The sequence below is a fragment of the Hyposmocoma kahamanoa genome, unplaced genomic scaffold (genome assembly GCF_003589595.1).
Source record: "Hyposmocoma kahamanoa isolate Upper Pololo Valley unplaced genomic scaffold, ASM358959v1 102, whole genome shotgun sequence".
Lineage (NCBI taxonomy): Eukaryota > Metazoa > Arthropoda > Insecta > Lepidoptera > Cosmopterigidae > Hyposmocoma > Hyposmocoma kahamanoa.
This window is the reverse complement of record NW_020653337.1, coordinates 16,335,137-16,362,295: the sequence shown is the minus strand read 5'-3', so window position 1 is coordinate 16,362,295 and position 27,159 is coordinate 16,335,137. Positions and strand designations below refer to the sequence as shown.

The 27,159-nt window shown below is 33.9% G+C and overlaps 1 protein-coding gene across 2 annotated transcripts in view; it reads left to right on the top strand.

Annotated features, from left to right (window-relative positions):
• The first annotated feature begins 522 nt into the window (after window positions 1–522).
• The window catches only part of LOC113231518 (clavesin-1), a 41,508-nt gene continuing 14,871 nt past the window's right edge, over window positions 523–27,159 (top strand). Inside the window, exons 1-3 of one of the 2 annotated variants that reach the window (XM_026465850.1) lie at window positions 523–791; window positions 4,282–4,528; window positions 22,781–22,937. In XM_026465850.1, coding sequence (XP_026321635.1) covers window positions 4,301–4,528; window positions 22,781–22,937 — 385 coding nt within the window. In that variant the 5' untranslated portion in view covers window positions 523–791; window positions 4,282–4,300. The remainder of the gene's footprint in view (window positions 792–4,281; window positions 4,529–22,780; window positions 22,938–27,159) is intronic. The other variant, XM_026465845.1, reaches the window with a different exon arrangement.

Sequence of the window (27,159 nt, the reverse complement as noted above, 5' to 3'; positions counted from 1 at the left end):
TACTACTTTGGACGAATTCTTTCACAAGGAGCTCTACTGCTACTAATAATATATAGCATATTAGAGTTATGACTTTGGCACGAAATTTAATTGAATTAGCACCTGTTATATCTACGTGGTAGGTATCTCATATTTGTGTATGGAGATGTACCTACGAGTAAATGTGCACATTTTATTTATTCAAACACGCCGATTACTTCTTTGTCACATTAAATGGACAAAGTTCTTGGCGCAGTGCCAGTGAAAGAAACAAAAGGTATGCCCTTTCTTTATTTGCTAAGAAACACGGTAATTACGACTTTGTTTTTAATTATTATAAGTTATGAATAAAGTTGCTTGTAGTAAAATGACAAAAGATTTGTTTAAGTGTTAAAAAAAACCGAGATATTTCACAGATGATAAAAACGCATTGTTTTTGTTATAAAATTGCTAAGTGACAGATACAGAATTAAATGCTTATACATATATTTTTAATCTTCAACCCCATCTGCCTCTGTTGCAGACTTGCAACACGTTGATCACCCGCCCCGGTCGTCTGTCGGCTCGCGGCGGAGGCCGGGGAGCGAATACCGTCTGCCTTATCTTGCTTCTATAAAACAGCTGTAAGGTTGCGCGCGCGCACATTCGCTTGTGTTTCTTACCCGCTGTCGATCGATTTCCCGCCCTTTGTGCTTTTCACCGGCGCGTGAGTTCTACCGCGAGTGAGGTTAGTGAATTTTCACGATTTTTTTCTTTGTTTTAAATCGAGAAGCCCGTATGAAGCGGCGCTACATCGATTCGTGATTTGTGTCGTGAGTTGACCCATTGTTTTCGTGCATTCTAATACCCGATGTTGTGAAACTGTATTTCATTGGTTATTTATTGTAGTGGCAAGTAGTTTGTGTAATGTTTTTGCATTCAAATTATTATTAAAATACATCTTTTGGAGAATCGTAGTTGTTGGTAGTACCGGGACGCAATAATTAGTATAATAACATGATTTTTAATGGTTTATTCTGAAGGTAATTATAATTCTTGAAATGTAAAGTAGGCTTGAACCTTAAAATGACTTACTTCAAACTTACTAACGTTGAATAATGTAATAATAAGAATAACTTGACACAACATGAAAGACAAATAAGGCGAGAATTTTATTAACAATAATTACTACACTTTTTCTAAATTCATATAGGTAGCAATCTAGAAATTTTGTTGAAAGTTCTTCTTTGTATGTGAAAATTAATACTGGCCATGATAGAATATTTATGTAAGCAATACATTGAAAACGGATTTCGTTTTGTCAAGACAACGTCATCATAGGAAATAGATGATTAATTTAGAGCAAATGTAATGCAATAACTTGGACTCGTGCAAAGGTTACTGAACTAAGGAACATTTTTATCAATTTGATGATTTTACGAATTATGAAATTTATTTTCTCTTGTATATCGTACGCACATTACATATATATTTTTAATTATCAATAATAGTATGTTACAAAAAATTACGTATTAACGTTTTCGATTCATATTCTGCATTTATGTTTACTTATTTTCCTACTTACAAAGACAACAATGACAGTGATAATAAGTTTAATGCCGCTTTGCATATCACCACTTATCTAACCCAAACCCTTTTTTATCATTAACTTCAAAACTAACTTTAGTTACTATCCAGATGAAATTTCCATATTTTGGGACAACGAGTTAAACTTCTTCGTGTTAAGCATAGGTGTACTATAATAAATAATACTTAGTTTTCATAAATTAAAAACTTTTTGATTTATAGTGAAGTCAATGCATTCACCACGATTTGTGCGTCCCGTCATCTAGTAATATAAACATATTTCTTAGATACTTGGTATTAATATCCTTAAATGTATCAAATAATCAATTGTTTTTTGAGTCAGTTGATTGGACAATATAATGCGTATTGAATATCTAGCTAATTTAGATCTATCGCTGCTCTGTTAATGTCGATAAACTAAATGAATGAAATTAGTCTTCTTTTTACGAGAGAACGATTATGCATTTCTACTTTTCCGATTTACATTATTTACGTAATTAAGCGATAATTTTTCTTGATTTTTTCGTTTCATGTTGCTAGCATTCTAGTGTATAGTTAATGACCTACATTAGGTGTTTTTGAAATAAAGTGAATTATAAAATGAAATGAAACTATTTTTTAGGATTTAAATCGCTTATATTTGTGACGGCCGTGACTACATGACCTGTAAAAGGAATGTTGGTTTATTTGAAAAGACAAATACGCGATTTAGATCTGAAATAATAACCTCAGTACAGAGTACTAAAAAAACGGATCTTACAGATGGAACATTTTCTTCAAATTTTAACAAGACCACTACAGAGGTACCATCTTTCCAACAAAAAAAGAATCATAAAAATCGGTTCACAAATGAGCCGGAGTTATCGCGTAACATACATACAAAAACATAAAAATAAACATAAAAAACATACTGTCGAATTGACAACCGCCTCCTTTTTTTGAAGTCATTTAGGGTCCTATGTGTAGAAACTATCCCGAAAACCTAAGAACTGGATATTATAGAATGAATTGACGAGCTTAGAATCACAATTTGTTACTTAATTTTCCTGATTGGGTTAAAGGTATGCATCAATGTTAATCGTAATTTCGATTTGGAATTCTTGAAACGGCGCGGCAACACGTGCGGCTTGTAATGACATGCTAAGAATCCACAATAAGGCCTTGCCTTGCGGCCAGTGTCATGTCTACTTGACCATCCGTCCGTTAGAGGAAGTTTACATAAACATGTTGTGTGGCTAATAAACTGTAGATTCTTCAACGATTTTTGGATAGGTATAAAAATAATTACGAAAAGATTATTGATATAAAATCTTCATCATCAACTCATTTATATGTCCCATTACCGGGCACGGGTCTCCTTTCAGGCGAGGGTTTAATAGATAGTTTCCCTACCGCCCTGGAGTGGGCGCTGAGGAGTCCTAAGGTCTCGTAAGCAATTGGGAGGCGTTGATGCTTTAGCGGGTGCTACCTCATTTGAAAAGAAAACTTGAATTATCTATGTAAACTATACTTCAAATATATAATTTATTTTCATCGTGATTTGTTTGTGTTAAGTTAATATAAAAAATACGTGTTTTCAATAATTTTTTGTGGTGATGGGCGTTGAAATTTTTTATTTTGCCTAAGTGGCCAAAAAGTTTGGTGAACCTATGGTTTAGGTCATAGTCCGCCACATTGGGCCAATGCGGGTTGAAAACTTCTCACGTTTTCCGAAAATTGTGAATCTTCTTCGACACGCATGTCCTACGCGGTTTCTTTCACCGAAAACATCATGATAAATTTCGAATGAAATTCGCATAAAAATTCCGAAAAACTTAAAACTTAAAAACGAATTCGAACTCACAGCCTCTGCTTGAGAGGCAGTAGGTCAAACCCCCAGGCTATCAAGGCTTTTTTAAAATAAATTATAATAATAAATAAAAAATTTTACGCGCTACGGCTAAAAAGTCGTTGAAAACCAAATACAAAGATCTGACAACAAGCACATAGAAAAATTCGTGAGGCCCGTTGGTTCGTTCCGTGGCCTAGTTGGCATAGCGTCTGGCATGGTTGCTAGTAGACGTTGGTTCGAAACCAGCCGGATCGAAGGAATTGTTTCTAAGTGTTCGATCTTTTTATTAATAAGTACAAAAAACTTTTAGTTTAGCAAAATACTTAAAGACGATTCACGTAGTTCATATGCCATATAGTTGATATACATCTACAACGTTGTATAAATATTACAAACTCTAGAATTTAAGTATGCGTATCGTCCGTTCGGTCGCCACTTGAAATGTAAACACCAACCCACCGTGTCAAGTGAACTGTACTTAAGCTATAATGTTAAGACATGTTACATTACATAATTACCTCCAACTAAAAACTGTACTATTCGATATTTTATAGTGTAGTTGCTAAGAACCACAAAAAATCACAAAATGTAAATACATACGGCAACCACTTGTCACTGCTTTAAAAAAATATGTATTATGGACCTAACATATTCCTATATTTATGGGCGTATCTCACTCACCTGATCTCCAACCACTGGGGCTACTATCTGGGTCACTTTCCAGATATCCCAGAGATTGCAAACAATTTGAAAAAGCTTATTTCCTAAATTAGTCCCATCGGAAATCGAACCCGACAGTGCAAGCCGTTAAGCCACAGAGGTCTAATTATTTATAGATGTGTATTACGGTTTAAAATGAATTTGGTATTCATTCGAAAATTTATTTTAAATTTATTTCCTTTTAGGTAGCATTATTCAACCAAAATGACTTCCACCGAGTTCAAATTAGAACGAAATGTGGAGTTATCTCCTGAGACGAAGCAGGTCGCCGAGACAGAGCTGAGAGAAACGCCAGAGAGAGTCAGGGAAGCTCTTGAAAGGCTACGAGAGCTGTTGAAGGAGAACAAAGATTTGTATTTTGGCGACGATGACGAATTGCTCACCATTTTCCTTCGGCCGTGCAAGTGGTATCCCGAGAGCGCTCTAGCACTTGTGAGTACATACCATATTTCTTTGTTTAAAATGTTGTACGTGGCTCATTGTCGGAATTGTTGTGTTCAAGCAAAACGTATAAGCATGAGTAACATTTACGCATTTGCTGATAAACAAATCGAAAACAATTTTGTGATAATTCTTTACTACATAATATCAAACGTTTAAGCACTTTATGTCATTAAATTAAAAATTAAACATTGTATGTCAATATTTTCATTTTAATGTGTTTTAAAAACTTCTCCTACACATTACTTGTTGTGTTATGTCTTTAAGAGCCTACACATGTCGAATATTAGCAGCGGTACAAACGCGCGTTTTTGAAACGCGCGATTGCTTCGCCACCCTTCTTATGTACTATGGGTGGGTTGTATTGATGGAGTCTCTTATATTGAATCATTAAAAATGCGCATGGTGTTTCTATCGCGATTGTATCGCTGCCTAAGTAGCGCGTTTATGTATCAGTAGACTATTTGCGACTGCATCGCGACTAACTGAGTCGCTCCAGAGCAGACGCGCTGGTACAGGCGCGTGTGCAACCGCTCTAAACGGGTGACGGAGATCAAGCGCGTTTCGAAATAAAGTGAAACGTAGTTGTAGCACCAGTTATCTCTAACCTGATTATGCCTTATTTTAGGTTAACCATAACCATAACTTGTAAAGTAAACATGCGAAAAATCATGCGAATAGCACTGAAATGTACATTGACGGAATGTGCAATAAACATGTTTCCAGCGCTTCTCTTTATCTTTAAGGCGAGGTATTTTAAAGAGAGCCTAGATTTTAGGAGGTGGTAAATTAATATTTGTAAAATAAGAACACCCAGAGCAAATGACAGGGCAGCAGAGCGCGCAGCGTGTCGTTAACAATTCACAAATTTTGGGATAAATTTGAATTTAATAGCCAATAGGGTTTCAATTGAAAACCAAAATTTAGCAAAATCTTTGTAATTACCTAAAAATAAACCCTCACTTAGGTATCCACAATTTGTATGGCACTTAGTACAAATAATGGATACCTAAGTGAGGGCATCGACCCTATAAAGTTAGATGTTTTATTCTTAAATAATTCGTTTTATACTTTTATTTGACCCTGTTTTCATGATTTTAAATGGTCAGATAAAGTACATCCTATCGTGTAACACATTAGCACATTCTTTAGACAATATCCTTAGGTGTATCGTACATTTTTTGTAAGCCGGTTATTTAATAGTAAATACCTGAACCATTTAATCTAGCTAAACAGTTTTTCCCGCTTCGCCTCCGGTGGCTGTGGCGTCTGTATTTGTATGTGCTAGTTCACTTTAGAACGTCTAAACATGAGATTTAATTTCTAGATTAAATATACAGATGTAAAATTCGCCACCTAGAATAAATTTAGTGCATGCGCCATTATTCAAATTTTTGTTATCTGGCCATAGTTTTTGAGCATCGATAAAGTTGTGTGGACAATTACGCATCCACTTCCTAAGTCATAAATGCAATATTTTTATACAACTCCCCAATTTAACTGGAGAGTGATTCTCCTCAATTTCGTAGTATATCAATCGCATTCTTTCGATGATTTTCTTTTACAAGTACGGTTTCTTCCGTTAGCTACAGCTGCAGATTGCAGGTAATTTTTAACTAACGGTCATCAAAATTGACGGATTAATAAAATATAAATAAATTTATAATTAACCTTTTACTTCGACGTTTGCAAAGGGTATTCTAGTGCCATTAAAAAAAAGCTACAATTGTATATTCGCAGCAACGTTATTACGTCACTGTTGTTAACACGTGACAAGAAGTTACGTCATTCGGTGTCCCAGTTTGCGTGAATATATTCCGATAGCTGTCGCGATGAGGGCTAGGTCGTTGGGTTATCTGTGAAATGGCAGACACGCCGCGGATAGCTATTGCATTGCGTACCACAACTAGAGTTATAAAATCTGTTATTTTTTTAAAATACAGTCACGATCAAAATTAAGACAGTATTAATTTTTCAAAATTAGACGTGGCAGGTCAATTACTCTTATCGCCTTAAGTGAGTGATTACTTGAAGCGTAGCGAAATTTAATGTAAAGCAAAAAAGGAAACATTAAATATAAGTTTAGTCCGCAAAGACACATCATAATACGGATTAGTGAAAGGTATAAAATAGTGGCAGTATGCAATTTTTACTAATTTCTGAATTTTGCAAATAACGAACATTTTTCTAGACCATTGGTTCTCAAAGTGAACTATGTCGACCCAAACGAACTTGCTCGGGGCTGCAAGCGGTCACGTTAGTAAAAAAAAAACAGGGGTTCGTAGACGTTAATGGGGCTCCACTGGCGTGGATTCCACTGAGACAGGTCGTGACCATGACTTTCCATAAATGGAATAATTCACATTATTCAGATAATACCTACGTAATTATACCATACTTTCTTACAATAGATATATAATTACTTATAAAGTAAACATTTCACAACAAACAAGATATTGAGCTATATATGTAGCAAAGTTATTAATGCACAATGCAATACTCACTCACAAAAGTGAGTAGCACTGCATTAGCTGTCAAAACACAATTGAAGTTGGTGAATTTGTAAAAAAACATAAAAGACAGGGGAGGGGTCTATCTAAAATAGAATAAATTTACACGTGACCTACTACAAGATAGAAAGTTTGGTCACCTATGTTCTAGACAGATTAACAAGTAAGTAATAAATTTTATTAAAGAGATAATTGTTTTATGTTGTTGACATCAAATATACCATTCAAGTGGAAAGTCTACTTATTAAATTAATTATAGGCAAGAATCATTTATCTGTATGGAGCCTACATCGTTGACACTATACACTTACGAGCAATTTATGTTACATTTTATCATCTCATATTAAATATCTCTACATTTTGATTAAAATTTTAGTTTATGTGTTGGGGTCAACTTGATAGCATTTGAAATACGTAATTAAGCAAATCGCTCGCTATGCGATTTACAATATTCTTATCTGAAGACAATTTAAGATTTAAGATAAGTTAAAGATAGGTATGGTCATATACATATATCAGCCATAGTGTATAAAACATGTAGAAACATGAAGTGGAACTGCTTAATATTTACTTGCATCTATTTTAAAGCCCTGTGCAGCGTAAGAGCTACGTAGCGCTATGTAGTGCTATGTCAATATTGCTACAGTGTTATTTCTATAAAGAAGATGGATTCCTTTTATGTAAAGAATACTTATTTCTTAGGTTTTGGCCATCGATATGAGTTGATGCTAGCGCTATCTTGTGCGTACCTCCTCCGCGGAGGTCATTCTAAGTTGTGTCCTTTCATAGATCGGTATTTGAGTCGACTGAAGAATTATGGCCTCAAATTCTCAAATTTACAGGGGAACGTGTTTATAAATTGAAAGAACTAAAATGAGCACACCTCACACCACACATCTTTGAGGTATGGCAACTGTTCATTACCTTTCAACATTTATAATTTTAGTGCTGAATATAATTGACCTATATAGAAATAAAGTCTACGTGTGGCTTACGACAGATTATGTAGGAAGAGTAGAGATGTTATTTATTTTACTTGCAGCAACAATGAATACAATAAAGTACTGACCGCGATTATCCGGGTGTTTAAAAAACGGTCCATTGTTTTTATGTAATGGTAGACTCATAACTTGACATTGTCCCTCGGATAGTGGTTATTCGTGCTTCATAGGACTGTGGCTGAGATTTATAACACGAACTTTGATTTCGACAAAGCCAAAATGGCTCTCTCTCTCTCTTTTCAGTATTATTATTCCTAATTGAAGAGCTAGCACCACAGTGCGCGCGCGTCTTGCGCGCGAGAGACACTAAGCGCGAGATTCTCTATGCGAGAATAGCAGTATCTCGCGCTCTATGTCGCTCTCGCGCAAGTCGCGCGCGCACTGTCGTGCTAGCCTTACTGTTGGTGGGGTCTGCCGCTCTTGCATTTTACCTCAACTTTTGCTCTGTTGGACGTGTCGTTTTCATTAGCATAGCAGTTCCTTAAATCTTTGGCGATATGATCTGTCTTCATTTTCTGTACTCAGGGGTTTTCAGCTCTATCACAGCATTTCCAATGTAGTCTTAACAAAAATGGCGAGCTAAGCATTTTTATACAAAACGAACTTTGATTTAGTTTAAGCAAGAAATTAATTAAACTTTTGATTTTACTTCGTAATTTCTTGGTTATATATTATAAGTTACATATAATACAAAGAACCTAGTAGCAAATATAATACGAGTTATATATAATACAAACGGGTAAGGCACTAGATTACCTTAACCGTAAGTTGGAACGAACACCGACATATACATATATTTCGCAACAATTAAGTGCAAAACATAATCGTTTTTTGTGTAACTAGCGTCAAATTAAGTGCGCGGTGTTACTGACCGATTTCGTATCGCCGTCCTAGACCTATGTGCTTAAAACTCCGTTTGTACGTCAAGGACTCGTAATAACCTATAATTTGTAATCAGGCAACTTGGATTTCGCTTTGTTTGTACTTGTAGTAAGTGTTATTATAGTATAGTAAAAACAATCTCTGTCGTACAGTCATCGTAGATATTATCTTACAAAAACCAGTCAATTAATACCAGTCTAATTATAACTTTTTTTATAAATAATCTCAGTACAGATTACTAAAAAACCTATCTCAAAAGTCATTCATCCCTAGTTTGCCACCCGTAGAGGTGGAATATTTTCTTCAAATTTCAGTATTTTTTCGCATTTGATTCTCGAGTATATTTGTGACGGGCGTGACTATGCGACCTGTAAAAGGAATGTTGGTTTGTTTGAAAAAAGAAAACAAATATACGCGATTTAGATCTGAAATAATAACCTCAGTACATAGTACTAAAAAAACCTACCTTAGAGGTAGAACATTTTCTTCAAATTTAAATGGGACCACATCTGAGGTACCCTCTTTCCAACAAAAAGAATCATCAAAATTGGTTCACAAGTTATTATCACGGAGTTATCGCGTAACATACATACAAAAAAACTTACATTCGAATTGAGAACTTCCTCCTTTTTTGGAGTTGGTTATAATAGCGACGTCAATAGGTTGTGGAATTACACATATTTGCCAAGTTTTATTGAATTCGGTTAACAGAAAGTGGATGAAATCCAATCAATCGGATTCATACCCTAATTTGCCACCGTTGGAGTGAAGTATTTTCTTAAAATTTTAAAGGGACCACTGTTGAGATACCCCCTTTTCGACAAAAAAAAAATCTTCTAAATTAGTTCACAAATTAATGTCGGAGTAATCGTGAAACATGCAACAAAAAAATATATACAGACGAATTGAAAACATGCTCCTTCTATTGAAGCTGCTTAAAAAAAGAGTTTATACTTTATGGTTTTTTAAGAAAAGTCTTTACTTATGAAAAACTGCTTATCTAAAAATTTCTTACAGCATAAAGAAATAAAATAAGGCAACTTGTGAGAAATAAATGTTCAACACACAGTCGTTATGTAATCCGACAAAGTTTACACAATACCACCGGCGAGTACGGATGCGATGAAATTCAATATGTATCGTAGATCTTAACCTTGCTTCCATGCTCCTCACATCTACTCGCACTGGTACAATTTGAATGCTAGTAAAGTCCACAAAATATTTTTTTTGTCAAAAGTCTGCTGGGTAGATTTTTATTACTTTAGGTCTAATTTGGTTTTTTTATTCATTTGTGGAGTGGAGGTTCTAGTAATTTTCATAAATTTTAGTTGAAAAAGGGTTATCAATGTTAAACTGTTTTATATTTTTAAATTTTTAGCTATTTCTGTTTTGTCATTAAATTTAATAAAATGCATTTTGTATAATTTCGGGTTTTTCTGAAAGTCGATGTTAAACAATCTTAACTTAATGGTACTTTGTAATATTTAAACACAAAAGTCTCAGTATATTCTCACTTTTTTGGTTTCAATTGATTTCAATAGACAAATGGAATGAGAGGTAGCGAATTTCTTTTATTTTTATTGAATGACGTTTATTAGTAACTGTATAATAAACGACACTAAAGGTTTTAAGTGTGTATTGTTGATTGAATTTATTATTTTTTACAAAAGTAAGTACATTTATCATTTCAGTGGATAATTTCTGATATCGGTGTACTGTTTTCTGATTTCGGTGTACCAAATATTTTATTAACTACAAGGAATCTCGTTGTCAATTAGACAACGACGAGAAGTGACGAGAACCTGTTAATATTATTCTTGAAATAAAGAAAAAGTTCAACCACGAAACAGATAAATTTGCCCATCTTGGAGAAATCGTAACTTAGGGTCTTGTTGATACCTTAGAAGAGTTCTTGTCAGATAGGAAGCTATAAGAAAAATAGATAAATGTAACTTCTGATAGAATACACATTTAGTATTCTTTTAAAAGAAAAACTAATAGATGTTTTCTGGTATTTTTATTTTTTAAGATTTGAGAAGTCAATGTGTACTTATTATATTGCAACACCTAACAGGGTCCAAGTTTGTACGAGATACATTTCTTTGTGTTATCCATGATGCGAGTAAATAAATAAGTAATTACCTGACGTTAGACAGAAAGACGTTGCTTATAAACTTGTTATTTTTGAGTAATCATTACATAATGAAAGAGCTGTACAGAATCATTTAAAAACATTACACACTGTATTACACGTAGGGATTGAATTCATGCAAGTAATACATGTTGAAAACCACGATGATTCTGAAATTCACGACATGTTATTATATTATGTTATTCAATAACCAGAGGTCGATAACCAAGTGTTTATTCTGTTTAATAAACGGTATAACTGTTTATAATCGGTATCAACACACGATAGTAGTGTAGAGTCAGGCAATGCCATCTGTTTGGTGATTCGACCGACTATCAATGTTGTTGTCCAACTTTGTTTGTTGTCAACTCATTACACAATCAATAATTATGATTTAGTGCTTATAAATTGCACATTGTTCATCACCATTTCTATTGAGTAGATTTTAAATTATTGTAATAATTATTATGCAATTCATATTATACATGCCTTGTTTATATAACTTTTTCAGACTTTACTGCATTCGATAAGTACTATGTTTATTAAAAAAAGTATTCATTAAGTGTATTAAAATGTAAATAATTACATAATAAACGTACAGTAGTATATTTGTTTTCAATATAATATCGAAGTTGTCATAATAATAATAATATTTCGCCTATATAGTCCCACTGCTGTGGATACACCTTTTCTCACAATGAGAGGACTTGGTCTGCAGTTCCCAAGCGGCAATAGGCAAAAGCAGTGCGGATTAAGCAAGAAAGAAAAAAAATATTCACCACAAACACATGTTACAATATTATGATTTATGCTTAAAGTGTATTGCACTGTAAAGAGACCAACTCAGCAAATACTGCGGCGGAGCCACAGGGTTGGCTTTCAGTGGACCCTTTTCGAAGTGGCCGATTTCAAAATCTAAGTGTATTTAAGTACTTCACATACATCATTGAATTGCTTACATATAAATTCCAAAAAAACTCACAGGTCCAAGTCCGGATTCGGACCCACGATCGAGAGGCGGTAATAGATCAAACCATTAGGCGAATACGGCTTATGGACGAAAGTACTCATTAAAAAAGTTATTAGTTATTAAAACATCCTAATTTCAACAGGGAAGATGGTTTCTTCACACCACCAGTTTGGGATCCAGTATTTCCTCTAATGAAAAATCCCAAACAGACATAAGACTGCAGTACTAATTAATATGTTTTAGTTTATTCTAATTTCTATTAATAATTAATAATAAATTGAACTTAATAAAAATTCATTCAATAAAATAATTTGTAAAACTTAATATAGCGTAAATTGGAATGTTTTCTTTGTAAAATTAAAAATAAGGTATTTCATTAATAACTATTTTAACTATAGTTAAAAAATAGGGTGGTTTACATCAATATTAGACATAACTGGTTGAAGACTGTACCACCTCAGTCAACCGTGACCATGGGACCTGTAAAGGGCCCCAAACGTCGGTTTTTTTGAAAAAACAAATATACGCGATTTAAATCCGGAAAAATAGTTTCATTTCCTAAAGTTATTAGCATCAATATTTCGGATAGAAATATACAATTCATACATATATTTCACGTTTTGATCCCATTGGGGTAGGCAGAGTTCACAGCTTTCCACTTGCTACAATTCTGACACGCGTCTTTTGCCCCTTTTGTACCAGCTCGTCGGTTAAGGGTACTACCTGGCCTTTCTAAAAACATGTATATTTGCAGGAATTTAGAAAGAGAAAGGAATATTTAGAGTTTTGTAGGTAAATTAGGAACACAGTTTGGTCATGTCGACCTGACTGTGCGTGGCTGGATGTCGTAAATCATAGCTCCTTTACTCACCTTGTTTGCGCGTCGATTGTCATGAATTTCTTGCCAGACAACTGGCAATATTTATTTTTAGAATAGATATAATTTTATTATATGCATTTTCCTTAATCAAAATGAATATAAATAATCAATTAGTCATTCATTACATTTAATTTGGTGCAATTTAACATTTTACAGAACATTATTCGAGAAGAATATGAGTAGGATTAGTTATTAGTGTCTGAGGTCGAGCCAGTTAAAACGATTGATAAGGACTGATAACCTTCGTGCTTACCCCTCCGGATGGAGATAGTTGTAACGACTCTGTTTATTACACTAATATGAAATTTGAACATTTGAAAAGTGATACTTGTTTGTATATGTTATTGTTGTCAGTAGAATAATAAGTTCGATATGGCGAGGTCTCAAATTTAAATTACGTCAATGGGTGATAATATAAATAAAAAAACATGAATAAATGAAAAAATACAAATTTTTTATTTGTATATATAGCATTGATCCATTCAAGTATTTCAAAAGTATAAACAGGAGGTGTTAACTATTGCAATAGTTTAAAAATATTTACGTACAAATAACTGGAGTGTAAATATTGCTAGCCAATGTCAACAACTTCTGTCAGGCGCATGCGCTGCGCAATACGGCTGCGCAACCGTTATAATTAATGTGCATACAATACTTTTAACAGGAATTTATAACTATTATTATACTTTGTTCGTGAAGCGAACTGTGGGCAAAAATTACCACAGAGTGGATGGCAACTTGCAAGGCCTAGAAGAGGATGGCGTGACGAGCTAGATGCTCATATGAGATCTTGGTTTATAGCGGCGTTAAATCGCAATGAATGGAGGAAGGGAACGGAGCCTTTGCCTGCACATGGATATAAATTATATATAATGTCTGGATAGTAACAGTTAAAGAACGAATGAATGAATGAATGAATTAATTATATGAATTATATTTTTTGGTTGAACGTTATTAGTAGGGGTAGACTTAAAAAAGGTATCAGAGAAATAAATTCTCGTAGTACCTCCTTCTTGGCAAGAGAGTACAAGTTGTAATTTCGATTATTACTAGCTTTAACTGTAACGGAAATCACCATTATTAAGTTCTCAAATGCATACTGGGCTGATTGGAGGATTTAGCCTTCAAAAAACAGTACCCAGCAGTGGCACGTGTAATTATGAGCTGATACACATACAGAAATAACAGCTTCAACTAGTTCTATGGTACGCTTCATTCACGATGTCTGTACTAAAAAGTATTTCCTCGTAAAGTGACCAATAGTTGATAAACAACGAATTAGCTTTGTTTTAATTTACGCAAGGATTTGTTTGAATAAACTCTGAACAATGTTTCAACACCACGTGTCACGTGAAGAGACTAGCGTGCTTTGAAACACTGCATATTTATTAACTTCAATTAATAAATGTATTAGTTGAATTAAATTGTTTGAACAATCAAACCAGCACGTGTAGGCAGGTGTAGTTAATAAGTTACCTTGTTTATTAACTGTTGACGTGGAACATCGGAAAATTTGGTCCCTGATATAACGAAAGATACCTATCATCGTAGCCAACGGATTTCACGATAACCAACGGACGTGCGTCCTCATATTCAATCACCCGACATTTGTAAGTTATTGTTTTATTTCGCACCTTTGGTATAATAAGGCTACATCTGTAAATTGACAACTTTTAGTAGCATCCTTGTGAAAGAGTTCGTCCAAGGAAGTACTGCCACCTTACTTAATTCTGCCGTTAAGCAGTAATGTGAGCGTCACTGCGTTCCGGTTTTAAAAGGTAAAGGTGCTGGTGAAATTAGAGGCACTTGGGACTTGTTAACTTATGTCTCAGGGTGACAGGCGCAGTGGCATTGCCCCTCAGATCTTTGTGATGTAAAACTCTGATGGACTGTAACTGTTATGACAGGCTTGTAGCTTACCATCAGGCGCACGACTTGTTCGTCCCGTCACTTGATATTATCGCGTACAGATATCGCGTTACAAAAACAAAAAGAAATATACCGTCGAATTGAGAGCCTCTCCTTTTTTGAAGTCGGTTAATAAAGTATGTTCCTCTTGCCCCACCAGACTATACATAATTTGTTGTCATTCCTGTAGCTACAGAAAATAAGTCCCAAGACTCGCCAAGTGATCCAGACAGGTGTCCACGGATACGCAGGGAGATTGTTTTATGTAGATCGTATTTTTATGACTTTCTTGTGATAGAGCACTTTTTGATCCTATGTTCACATGAGGCTTTTTTATTGGCACGATGTATCTGTTGCTCTGCCACAGTTATCTAGGAAAACAATAATTATAAATTTTTCTAATGACAACTCCACGTTTGGCGTAATACCATTGCTCCGTACAGAAAACAGTAATCACAGATGTTTTGAATTTATTTACTTCCTTTATTTTTTAATATATCTACTTTATAATCTAGAATTTCCGCTCGTTCTTGTATTGTTATACTAAAATAATAAGGCCTACATTACTTGTAGGTACTGCAAATATATTTAGTAAGTTCTGTAGCATTCAAATAATAGTTTTTGTAAAGTTTAAAGTTTGAATTAAGTTTGAGCATTACATTACGTTGTTACATATGTGGGTCAGATTCTGGCATTGCTGTTGCTTAAAAGAAATATTATATCCATTTTCTTAAAAAAATGTGGCTAAAACAGTCTTTGTAAATGGAGGAATACAAAAACAATCACATAATAACCAACGACGTTTCTACATGCATTGCGGAAGATTTGCAACAAGCTATAAGGCAGAGAAACCACATTTCCAAGGACTCTGTATTATTTACTACACGATATTATACAATTCTTATATTTATGTATTTACCGATTCGCAAGACATGTGTAATATAACTAAATAATGTATACATGTTACCATCATAAAGATTTTATAATGATTGGTTTTTTGTATAACTAATATTTATTATTCTATAGTAATTTTTTTATGTCTTCTATATATTTGGGTAGGCAAAAGTTCTACCATACAGCTTCTTCATATATTAATATTTTTCCCCTGTTGTGGTGACAGTTTACGTCTAATAAAGAGCCCAAAAATAGATATGTGATATTGTAAACTATGGAATACAGATGGACATTTTCTAATGTGCATTAAAAATAAAATTAAGAGTAGAGCGTGGGCGTGGAGCTACAATTCATGGATTGTTTTTATTTTGTAAAATTCATTTTTGAAAGATATATGAATATCTTAAAATAATAGTTCTCTACTATTTTTTTTCGGCTGGTCGTGGACAATGTATTAGGATTTTTACTATTCAACTGTCTTTTGTTAGTTTCTCATATTTTGTATATTGCACAATTCACTTTGCAACATTTGCTATACTCCGTAACATTTAGCTTGACTAGAATGACAGATCGGCAAAATTAAAATTACGTAAATTTGTAGCAACGTCCTACAAATTATATATTTTTTAAACACTACTAAACAATAAATGCTAAAATAAAATAATATTGTTAATGTTTATTTTCACAAATTCGCACGATGAAGTTACGTCTGACGGTAAAGAGTTTGTGATGGGACACGGTGAGAGTCGAACTCATTCAGTCGAAAAATTATATGGCGGTAATTTTGAAAATATACGGAATTTTTAGGAGTATATCAAGTGTAACATAGTCTAAAATAAACACACGTGCATTGTTACAAATTCCAGTTCAAGGACATTGAATGCGTGAAATCGTTGGTCTAAATATTTTTTTAAAGAAACAATAGATTTGAAACAGGAGGCTTCTAATTGTTTCTATGTAGAGCAAAGGGCAGCGGTATTGTTCGTGCGGTGCGCCCTCGCTCGTTATCGGTCGATATGACGACGAGCCGGATGTACCACAGGACGACCGATAGCCCACAGTTACTGTACAGGGTGTTAGGACGCAAGAGATTTTATTTATTTTAGTTTTATCGCTCATTTCTGATAACTTATCTAAATTGTTCTATTGTAACAATACACTACAATCAGGCATTTAGTTTCTACGAGGTAGAACATCTTCCACCCCTCGAGTTTCAATTTTCATTCTGGTGCCATTGTAACACTAAGTTATTTTACAATTTTTAGTGACAGTAACGCGCCCTGTGAAAGAATTCGTCCAGGGAAGTACTGCCACCATACCCGTTTCTGCTTCTAAGCCACTGCTTTCAAAACTGGAACGCAGTAATGCTTACATCGCTATGTAAGCATTACTGCTTACATCACTATGTAAGCATTACTGCGTTCCGGTTTTGAAAGGTACTGATCAAATTACAGGCACATGGGACTTGTTAACTTATGTCTCAGGGTGACTGGCGTAGTGGCAGTGTCCCTGAGACCTTTGCGATTCAAAGCTCTGAATGGTACTGCGACTGCTATGGAGAGGTTTGTCGCTTAACACCGGACACACGACTTGTTCGTCCCATCACGTAGTATCATAAAAATACACGTTCACTTACTTGCTTCGCACAATCAGTGTCTTAGATGTAATTTAACATCTGAGTTTGCTATTATAAAACACTGTTGTGTTGACATATAGATTATTATAATTTGGGCAACTATTTTGGAGTTGTTTTTAATTTTTTTTTATAAAACATATTTTATATATATGTATATGTATATATATTGTAAGCAGCTTTTCTTATTAAGACGAATTACCTAAAGTCTTTACTCTTTATCGACCTTGAATGCATTAAATTATTGCGTTAAGCCACCGATAAGCTATAATTACGGATCTTCACATAGCGATTGTAAGCATTAGTTAGTTATAAACAACAGTTATCTCAAGATAAGACGTGACCGGACCTCCAATAATAACAAATATTTCTTTCATGATATATTTCACAGGGAACTTGTTACATTAACGCACATAATGTTCTTTGTATTTTGTTCTTTATCATCAAAGATGCAAGTTATTTTTAATTTTAGGAAAATATGTACAAGCATTTGAGTAGTGTAACCCAAATTAATTTGTTTTCTAAAATATTACTTTACTAAATGATACTACAGTATGCCATTATTTTATTTTTGGATGCTATTTTAAATGTACTTAAAAAATTATTATTCAACATTTTTGTACATAAAAATACCATCGATCATCATCATCATCATGTACTTTATTATCATTTACATATATTCACTTTTGCGTTACTTTAAGTTATAAATTGTCTTTATTTTTAAACATTTTATTCCTATAAACAAACGGCCGCTACTACAAATTACAAAAAAATATTTTAACACATAGTGGAGGGTATCACAAACTCGATTTTTTTTTTCCGAAATAACGTTTGTTAGATTTTTCAATACATCGAAAACCGAATTATAACGAAACGGTTGTTCTTTCGGGATATCTTGGATGTTTATCGCAAAGACACGATTAGGTTCGGTTAGGCAAGGTTGCTGGTGGGGGCGCGGACGAGTGCAACAGCGTACCCGTACCCCCACCTACAGCGGAGAGGAGGAACACTCCGGGGGTTTAGTGCGGTCGGGCTGCTCCCCTTCAGGGTTCTACCCAGTCCCACATAACCCCGGCTCTGCCCCCGCCGGGCCGGGGTATCTGTAAGCAGATTCCCCCGGATTACCAAAAAAAAAAGTTTAAAAGACAAAACATTTTCCTCTTAAAATTACTTTCGAGGTTATGAAAATTCGACCAACGTTATTTCTGGCAAATGTCATTTCGGACTTACTGATTGGAGAGGTATTTTTTTTAAAGACGGTCTATTTTTTGTTGTCTGTTTTAAACAGAAGAAACGTATTGTGGATGTCAAGTATAGGTCATATGCGCAATGACAATGCTCATTGAATTCGAGTTTACATTGTTTTAAGTCAATTTGGTGCCCATATTTGATCGACAGATGATTTTGAATGACAGATTACTATGTGAAATACGTCAAGATATCTTACCTAGCACCTTTATGTTGAGTACATGTAAAATACTTCCGTGGACTCACACGCTCAACATGGGAGGTAAACAACAACTAAAAAATATTAGATTCAATCAATGTTCGAGTAAAAGAAATTAATTCTTTAAGAAACATTAATATTGTAATTAGCAAGGTGAAAGTATGACTGATCAGAATTTAGATAGAGTGTGGCCTTTTTCATTTACAAATACTTAATATTATAACTCAAATTTTGGTTCCATACAAATCAATCTTGGTAAACTCACCTAAATCAAAACGCGAAGAGTCGAATGTCTCTCTAGAGCGTCTTATAAGATATACCTAAAAAACATTTATAATGTATAAGGTATTTTGAAATATATCTGGAAATTGGGAGAAACAGCCAGCAATTCAAACTTAGAAACCTTCATGTGGCATCCAAGATAAACCATGCTTCATAGGACCTAAAAATTCCCTTAACATAAAAATCTGCTTCAGACGCTACCAAGTGGAATTATCAATATGTGAATATTTTTGCAGTCAACCTCGTCAAACCTTGCAAAAATTAGAGTAAGCGATTTAACTGCCACAGAAAGAATGACTTACACACAAATCAATAGGGCTCCAACTGCATATACCACGATTGAATAGTGCTCTTTACTGTGATAGCGACTACAACCCTACCTGTCCCACCAAATGATATAAAACCATACCGTATGTATACGGCAAGCCAATTAAATTAATAGCGGAATTCAAGATGAGGTAACACTGAGGGCCAGGTCTTGCAGCAATCACTCGCCCCGTCACTGCACGTTGGGCAATATCTATCAACTTGGGTTGCCAAGGTATAGCGGCTGCAAATGCCGCGGTGAGCGGAATCGATACAGATACCTTGAGATTTTGTGAACATACCGTTGGAGCTATAGCACTGTTTATTTTTAAGGATTCTTAAGGGTATATCGCTTACAGTAGGTGCAAAATGAAAATCTAAAAATATTTTTCATTTGCCAATTGTTGGCAGATATGTTTATTAAACAAAGCTTTCAATATCGACTTCTTAGGTTCTCACGATTGTCACACATAGTAAATGAAACGGACAATGTTGAACATGGGACCTGTAAACTGTCGCCGTTACTTGAAAGGGCGCGTGTTATTTAAAAACTATTTTTGTTTTGAAACATTATTTTCTCGGTTTTGAGTTTTTGTCACAAGCGCCGTTTCAAGTAGGTAACGGCGACAGTAAAGGGCCCGAAACGTTAGGTATGTTTGAAAAAACAAACACGATTTAGATATCTGGAAAAATAGTTTCATTTCCTAAGGCCTTAATTTTTTTACTCTATTTTGTACATCAGGAAAACTTAGAAACCATGAATATTTTTGAATGCTTTTGCCTCGTTTACAAGTTATTAATGACTATATAAAACTACTAAATAAGATTTTTTTATTAGGGTGTCTATGTAAAAAGGAGACGTTGATGAATGAGCAAGTTCTTTCTTTCTGAGCTATACGTTACGAACGAAGGTTATTTTTAGGTTCAGTAAAGTTCTTTTAAATATATTTTCGGGTAATTTAATTCTAAGGACAACAATCTTCATCGTTGCGAAGAAGTGTATGTACATACTTAAAATACAAAGTTGAAATTTATGTGACTGTTTGTATTAGTGATGGTTTTGAGTTACGTTTTATAGTTTCTATTGTATCTGTTGACCCATTGACCTAAGCATGTTGTATTATGACTCTATGTTCACGGTGTTAATATGTGCTTACACGATTAACACAAAAGAAAAAGAAGAAAAGTAATTTTGCAAAACATCTTGGATAATCATGAAAGGCTTCGTATTAGTCAGTGTTGCCATTTATTTTAATTTCTGACGCACGTTAGGGACAAATAGAATAAATCGAATTGAAAGGGACACTTCGTTTTGACTCTCGGGCTAATCCAATATAGATTTAACCGACTTTCTTAAATACTAAAATTTATTCTACATGTATACTTCTCGCTCTCAAACACCAAAAATTACCTAAAAAAATATTTATAGCCTGGCGACTGCTAGTAGATATTATATAAAAAAAATATTAAAAAATTGTATATTGCATTTTCTTGTTTTTTATTTTTACCTTTTCTCCTATAATATCATGCAGATGAGAAAGAATATGTAAATATTATTACTCTAGAACTACCTGTTACGAATACGTAAATATATTATATCTAACGTGACTGCTTAGGCAACTAGACATTAGATAATAAGCTTAGCTCGAAAACATTTACACAAATTGGTCAGTTTTCTTTATTGCATACGATTTTATAAGTAACGAGGAAATAAGCTCTATTGTTACGAATAATGCAAATAGTGCGTGTTATGATAACAAAGGCTCATTCATGTTCCGGGTAAAATATAGATAGATATGGTAATTTTTTTAATAGAAAACTACAGTGAGACTTAAAGATAAAACAGTGTCATATCGAACAAAAATTCGACTTAGATACGTGAGTTATCGGTTATTTTAGTCGATAGATTCAGTTTAATTTTTTTTATTATAATGTATCGTCATAAGTACTTGAGTTTACTTTTAATTCTACTTACAATACCTCTATAATTATTATACCATTTGATGATTTAGTCTTCTTTATATTATGTCAATGCGAATTTTATTTTGGGACTATAGGGCTTAGAGGAAGCATGTTGCCACTTTGAGATCTTCCATAGTGCAGGTGTGTGGGTAAAAAAGACAGCACAGCAAGTGCTGCATACATGTGTTAGATTAGCATCCCCATTAACTCATCTTGTCTCTGCAGCGACCTACCTCTGAATGCAAAGTCGATATGGCGACTTCCATACTGGCCACAGCTGATCGCATTCCGGTGGTAATTGCTCCAGATAATTTTTTTGGTTGAATATATAAATATTTCATCAATTAAAGTTCGCTACACTTCACAAGAAGAATCAATTTTATTTGATTTGTTTGGTTTGTACTCAATTTCACTGTACACTTAAATGAAACATGTTTTTGGTACGCAGTAAAACTTGATAACGCAATGGTAGCAAAATTGAAAATAAGCAAACAAAACAAAAACAAAATGAAAAGCAAATATTATTGAGGAACACGGTCAGGTGGAAATGTAATACATTAATAAAAGATACCTAATCGATCATTAATATGTAGTAAAATTCATGACGCAAAAACGGATGCTGTAAAATGCTAAAATATTCAACTATGTTTTTATCAGAAACCATCACATATTAGATTAATTATACATATACATATACACATCAAAAGTGTTTTATTCAAATATGCTATTTGCAACTAGGAATTTTACCTGTATACTAGTTAGAATGTATTTTAATTAAAAATAACGCTAATACGACCAAGAACAGGTTTCATAACTATTGTAGAGCAATTACCTTTTCGGATATTCTTGCATCAAGTGTAGCCCTGTTCGTGTACATAAAAATACTTATATATGCTACTACTTTGTGAGGATGAACCTTGTAATAGTTCAAATGTATTTGAATTCAGCAACAAAGTTTAATTAGCGCATTATATTTCACCGCGATTTGCTTGCGCCGGCGTCCATTACGTTTGACCGCCTAATTGTTATGTTGCCATACGTCTTATGAGGCAATAAGCAGCTAAGAAATAATTCAAGGCGAATTGACTGCATTTTTTAATCTTTTACATAATACCTTAGCGATATAATATTTCAACTTAAAATATGAAACTGACATTCTAAAGTTAAGGTCACTGTGAAATGAAACGTAATCTCTCTAGTTATACTTTGAGATTTAGATCAGAGACTGTTTTCGAATTGGTGTTATTTATTTTAAATTTGAAATCAATTCTATTTTTTTTAATTGTGATCTATTTTTTAGGTTAAAAATGAATAAATTTATATATTTTTTATTTCAAATAGATAATATTATTACTGTTCAAAAGTATTTTAATTATTACCCAATACGTGTTATATACTTACCCATTAGATTATTGATTTGTTATGTGTTTGCCTTAGATGCGACGCGTAGCCGAGTTCAAGCGCGACAACGCATCTCTATTGGACGGTCTGGTGCCTGAACATGAAAAGGAATCCTTCCTCGAACACAAAGTTGTCAACGTTATGAAAGGCAGAGATCACAAAGGAAGGAGAGTCCTCATTGTGAGCGTCGGAGGTAAATCTTTCAATTTTTTAAATTGATTTATAACTTTTTTGCAGTAGCAGCAGAGATGGCGCACGACTTGTTTATCCCGTCACTTGTTATCATAATTGTAAAAAGCCGCCCTCAAAAGTTCGTGGAATTACAATTATTTGCAAAGTTTTATTGAAATCGGTTACACGAAAGCGCGCGAAACCGGATTCATCGCCTAGTTTGCCACCCTTGGAGGTGCAATATTTTCTTCAAATTTAAATAAGACCAATACTGAGGTACCCTCTTTAAAACAAAAGCAGAATCATCAAAGTCGGTTCACAAACGCTTCCTACTTTTTTGAAGTCGGTAAAAAAATCCTTGTGAAAGAGTGTTGAGTGTCCTTGTGTTCATCCAGGTTAGTACTACACCATTCCCAATTCCGCCCCCAAACAGTAATGTGAGCATAGCTGCGTGTATTGAAGGGTAAGGGGACACATCGTCGCCAACATCGTTGATGTAATTCGAATAATATTAAAGGAGTGTGAAAAATGTGCATAAATATTATAGTAGTATACAAAATTTTTAAAGCTCTATTAGAGAATTGGTGCCCTATTTATGGATAACAAATAATTTTATCTTGGTTATATAATTTTTATAGATAATTTTTATCCATCCACGTTTTATGTTGATTTGAATAACAACCAAAAGTAAAAATCGCCAATATTCGACTTGGGATGTGTAGTGACATGGATTTTACAACTTATGATATCAGCGAAGAGTAGCAGAAACGTGTTCCGCAGTATTCCGCATTAATAATTTTTGTAATATTGTGTAACTTTCAAAGTTCAATACCATCAATGCATATTATTGCAAGTTAGGACGATTTGACATTATATTGAAATTTCAATCAATGTGCTGCCATCTCGTGGTTAATCACTGAACGACGACGAATTTGAGTTATTAATTTTGTTCTCCAAAAAAGAAGGGACCACATTGCAGTGCTATAAGCTTTACTTTCATTTCTTGTAACAAAAAAATATTTCGATAAACAGAAAATTGAAAATTTATTAAAATAAGACTTTCCGATGATACGAAATACCACCACGGGTAATATTTTTGGTGCGGCTATCATTTTTGCCCTCCAAAACAGCACAATAAGGCATTTTTCTAGGATTTTAGAGAATTTGCACGAAAGAATGACACAACCGTACCATACAAAGCGAAAATGGCGGACTGAGTTCACGTAGGTGTTTCGAGACCTATAGTTGGCAAGCGTCAGACGCTAAGTAACCACTTCTACTGTATTTATTGTACTGTAGATTCTACGAACATATATGTATATAATATTTAATTTTGTTTCATATGAGTCATATTATTTTTATGACTTTCGTATGATAAAAGCATTAAATGTGGCTTATATTACCAATGGTGCGAATTTTGATCATCATTTTATATTTATAATATGATTACGCTTTCAAATGAGTTTGAATATATTTTTTTTTAATGACTAATTATGACTAATTAAAACTACTCTGTTTTAAAGATGTTGAATTTATCAAATGTGACCTTTATATGACAGTAAAAATTAATAACTTTATGTTACTATATTAATCTTATTAAAATCTTCTTATATTATAAGGATATATGAGCAATTACGTTGCACAACGTGTACAAGGGCAAATTCGAACAAGAGAATTGCAACTTGACCGACACTTGCTCCCAATGTTCCTACATACTACTTAGGTTTAATGAACTTCTATATGATATGAATAAATGTTTAATAATTTCTTTAATCTTTAACATTGAAACTATGAAAACCCGTATTTTAGGAGACATCACTCTTGAAGTGATTAAATGTAAATCATGGTCAAGTTAATAAGTCTGCTTTATTGCATTTGTAGCCCGTAGGATATGGACACGGAAGAAAAAAACAATGGAATGGGCCTTAAGCCTCGATTACTCTCAGAACCATTGTCACCAAAACCGCACTAAAAACTTTTAGTAGCAGTAGAGCTCCTCGTGAAAGAGTTCACCCAGGGAACGACTGCCACCTTACTTATTTCTGCTGCCAAGTAGTAATGTCAGCATTACTAATTTTTTTTACTAAAAAAAGCAGTAATGTAAACATAGTTGATATGGAACGTGTGGTTTGAACACATCAGTATGAATGTAGAAGTTACAATGATGAAAAACGAAGTTACATAAGCCACCGCAGACGTGATCGCGGACGTAGGTTGTAACGCGTTGGCTTTTACAACTACTAGATACTTACAACCAGTAAAGACGTGTATTCAATTACAATGGAATGGATTACTTGTAACAAAATAAATTGCGCCCTAAATCCACAAAAATTAAATATAAAATACCGGTGAAGAAGAAAGATTAAACAGTCCTGACTACACCTCTGACGCCAGCAGACGACTTCTCCTGACTAAATTGTACAGACAGACCGTACACTCATGTTACTGAGCATTAGAGACAAGAGTGTACGTTTAGCATATATGTATTACGTACGTTTCTTTAGTCATCTAGGGAAGATACCTATTCACTCTTGATTTTAAATATACCTTGGTTGTATCGTTCCTGGCAAAGAGTTCCTCCTTAGCCGTAAGCAAAACTCACGATTTAAACATTCACGATTTTCACACTTTACTTGATTTTAAAAATCGGGGCTCGTCGGGACGGGAATCGTCCATGATGACCCTTCGGGACCATGGGTATTGCAACCGTAGATTTCTATATCTCAGTTGCAACGTGTCCGAAACGTCGCGGTAAATAAAATATATTTCACACGCGATTAAGTCCCGATTTTTTTTAAATCAGATAATATCTATTTCAATTTTAAAGAAATAATTTATCGTTTTTTATCGGGACCGAGACTGAGATGGTAAAGTCATCAACCAGTTATGTCTAACATTAATGCAAACCACCTTATTTTTCACTATTGTTACCAAAGTTATTACTTATTTAAATACCTTATTTTTAATTTTTCTAACGAAACATTCCAATTTACATATGTTTAACAAATGATTTTATTTTAACAATATAAATTTTTATTTAATTAAATTTTATTATATATTAATAATGTTAATTCTAGACACTTTTTAGTTATAAAATAAAAGTATAATCATAGACTGTCGCATAATTGTTTCTAGTAATAGGAAATGAAACTATTTTTCCGGATTTAAATCGCATATATTTGTTTTTTAATCCGGAAGATTTTGATCCGAATTAATTGCGATTTAAATCCGGAAAAATAGTTTCATTTCCTATGTGTAACAATCGCGAAAACTTAAGAACTCGATATGTTTCTAGTAATTCTATTTTTCGTGTCAACCCAAAAGTTCACATTAACGGAGGTTACGAGCCGTACGAATTTAGCCCGCGATATGTAAATTGTTGCACTGAATGTTATTGTTACGAACGAGTGTTTTATGTTTAAGACAATTGAGAACATTGTCTATTAAGAAATTAAGTTTATAACACTTATTAAGTATAATATTTAATGTTTCTATGGCATGTTGTTAAACGATTACCAAGCCATTTATCTACATGCTGGGTAGATAATGTAGGCAATAAATAACGTAAAATTGTATTTGACTTGGAAGCATGCTTCACGTTATTTGATAGATAAATATACAAAATATACTGAAATGAGTGAAAAACCTAGACTTAAATATTGTTTGTGACTTTTTTGAAAAACAAAATATAGTAAAAACTGTAAACATTTACAGATTCTAAGAATCATTAATAGTAGTTTAATAAGTACTAATATTTGTAGGTGAGAGGTAAAGAACCTTACGTGCAAAATAGTAATTTTACCTACAGAGCGTTCTAAAGAGAAATAAGTTTTAATTAGGCATTTCAATCTTAAGGTCAAACAAAAAATAAACGACGATAGGACTTAACATATTTTACCATTGCGTGATTTTTAGCATTCTAAATTCTAAAGTTCAAGGTGCGTGGACGTCCACAACAATTGCAGTACCACTGAAAGCCTAAATCGCATAGATCTGATGGACACCGCACCTGTGGCCGTCACCCTGACACTTAAAGTTGACAAGTATCACGTGCCTGTAATTTCACCAGCACCTTTACCCTTTAAAGGCCTAACGCCGTAATGCTTACATTAGGTACTGCTTGGCAGTTGAAATAGGTACGATGGCAGTACATGGACGAAGTCTTTTATAAGGGGTTCTACTGCTGCTAATTTTTGTGTTGCAACATTTAGTTGTGCAACGAAAAGTCTCTGGAAAATAGGGAG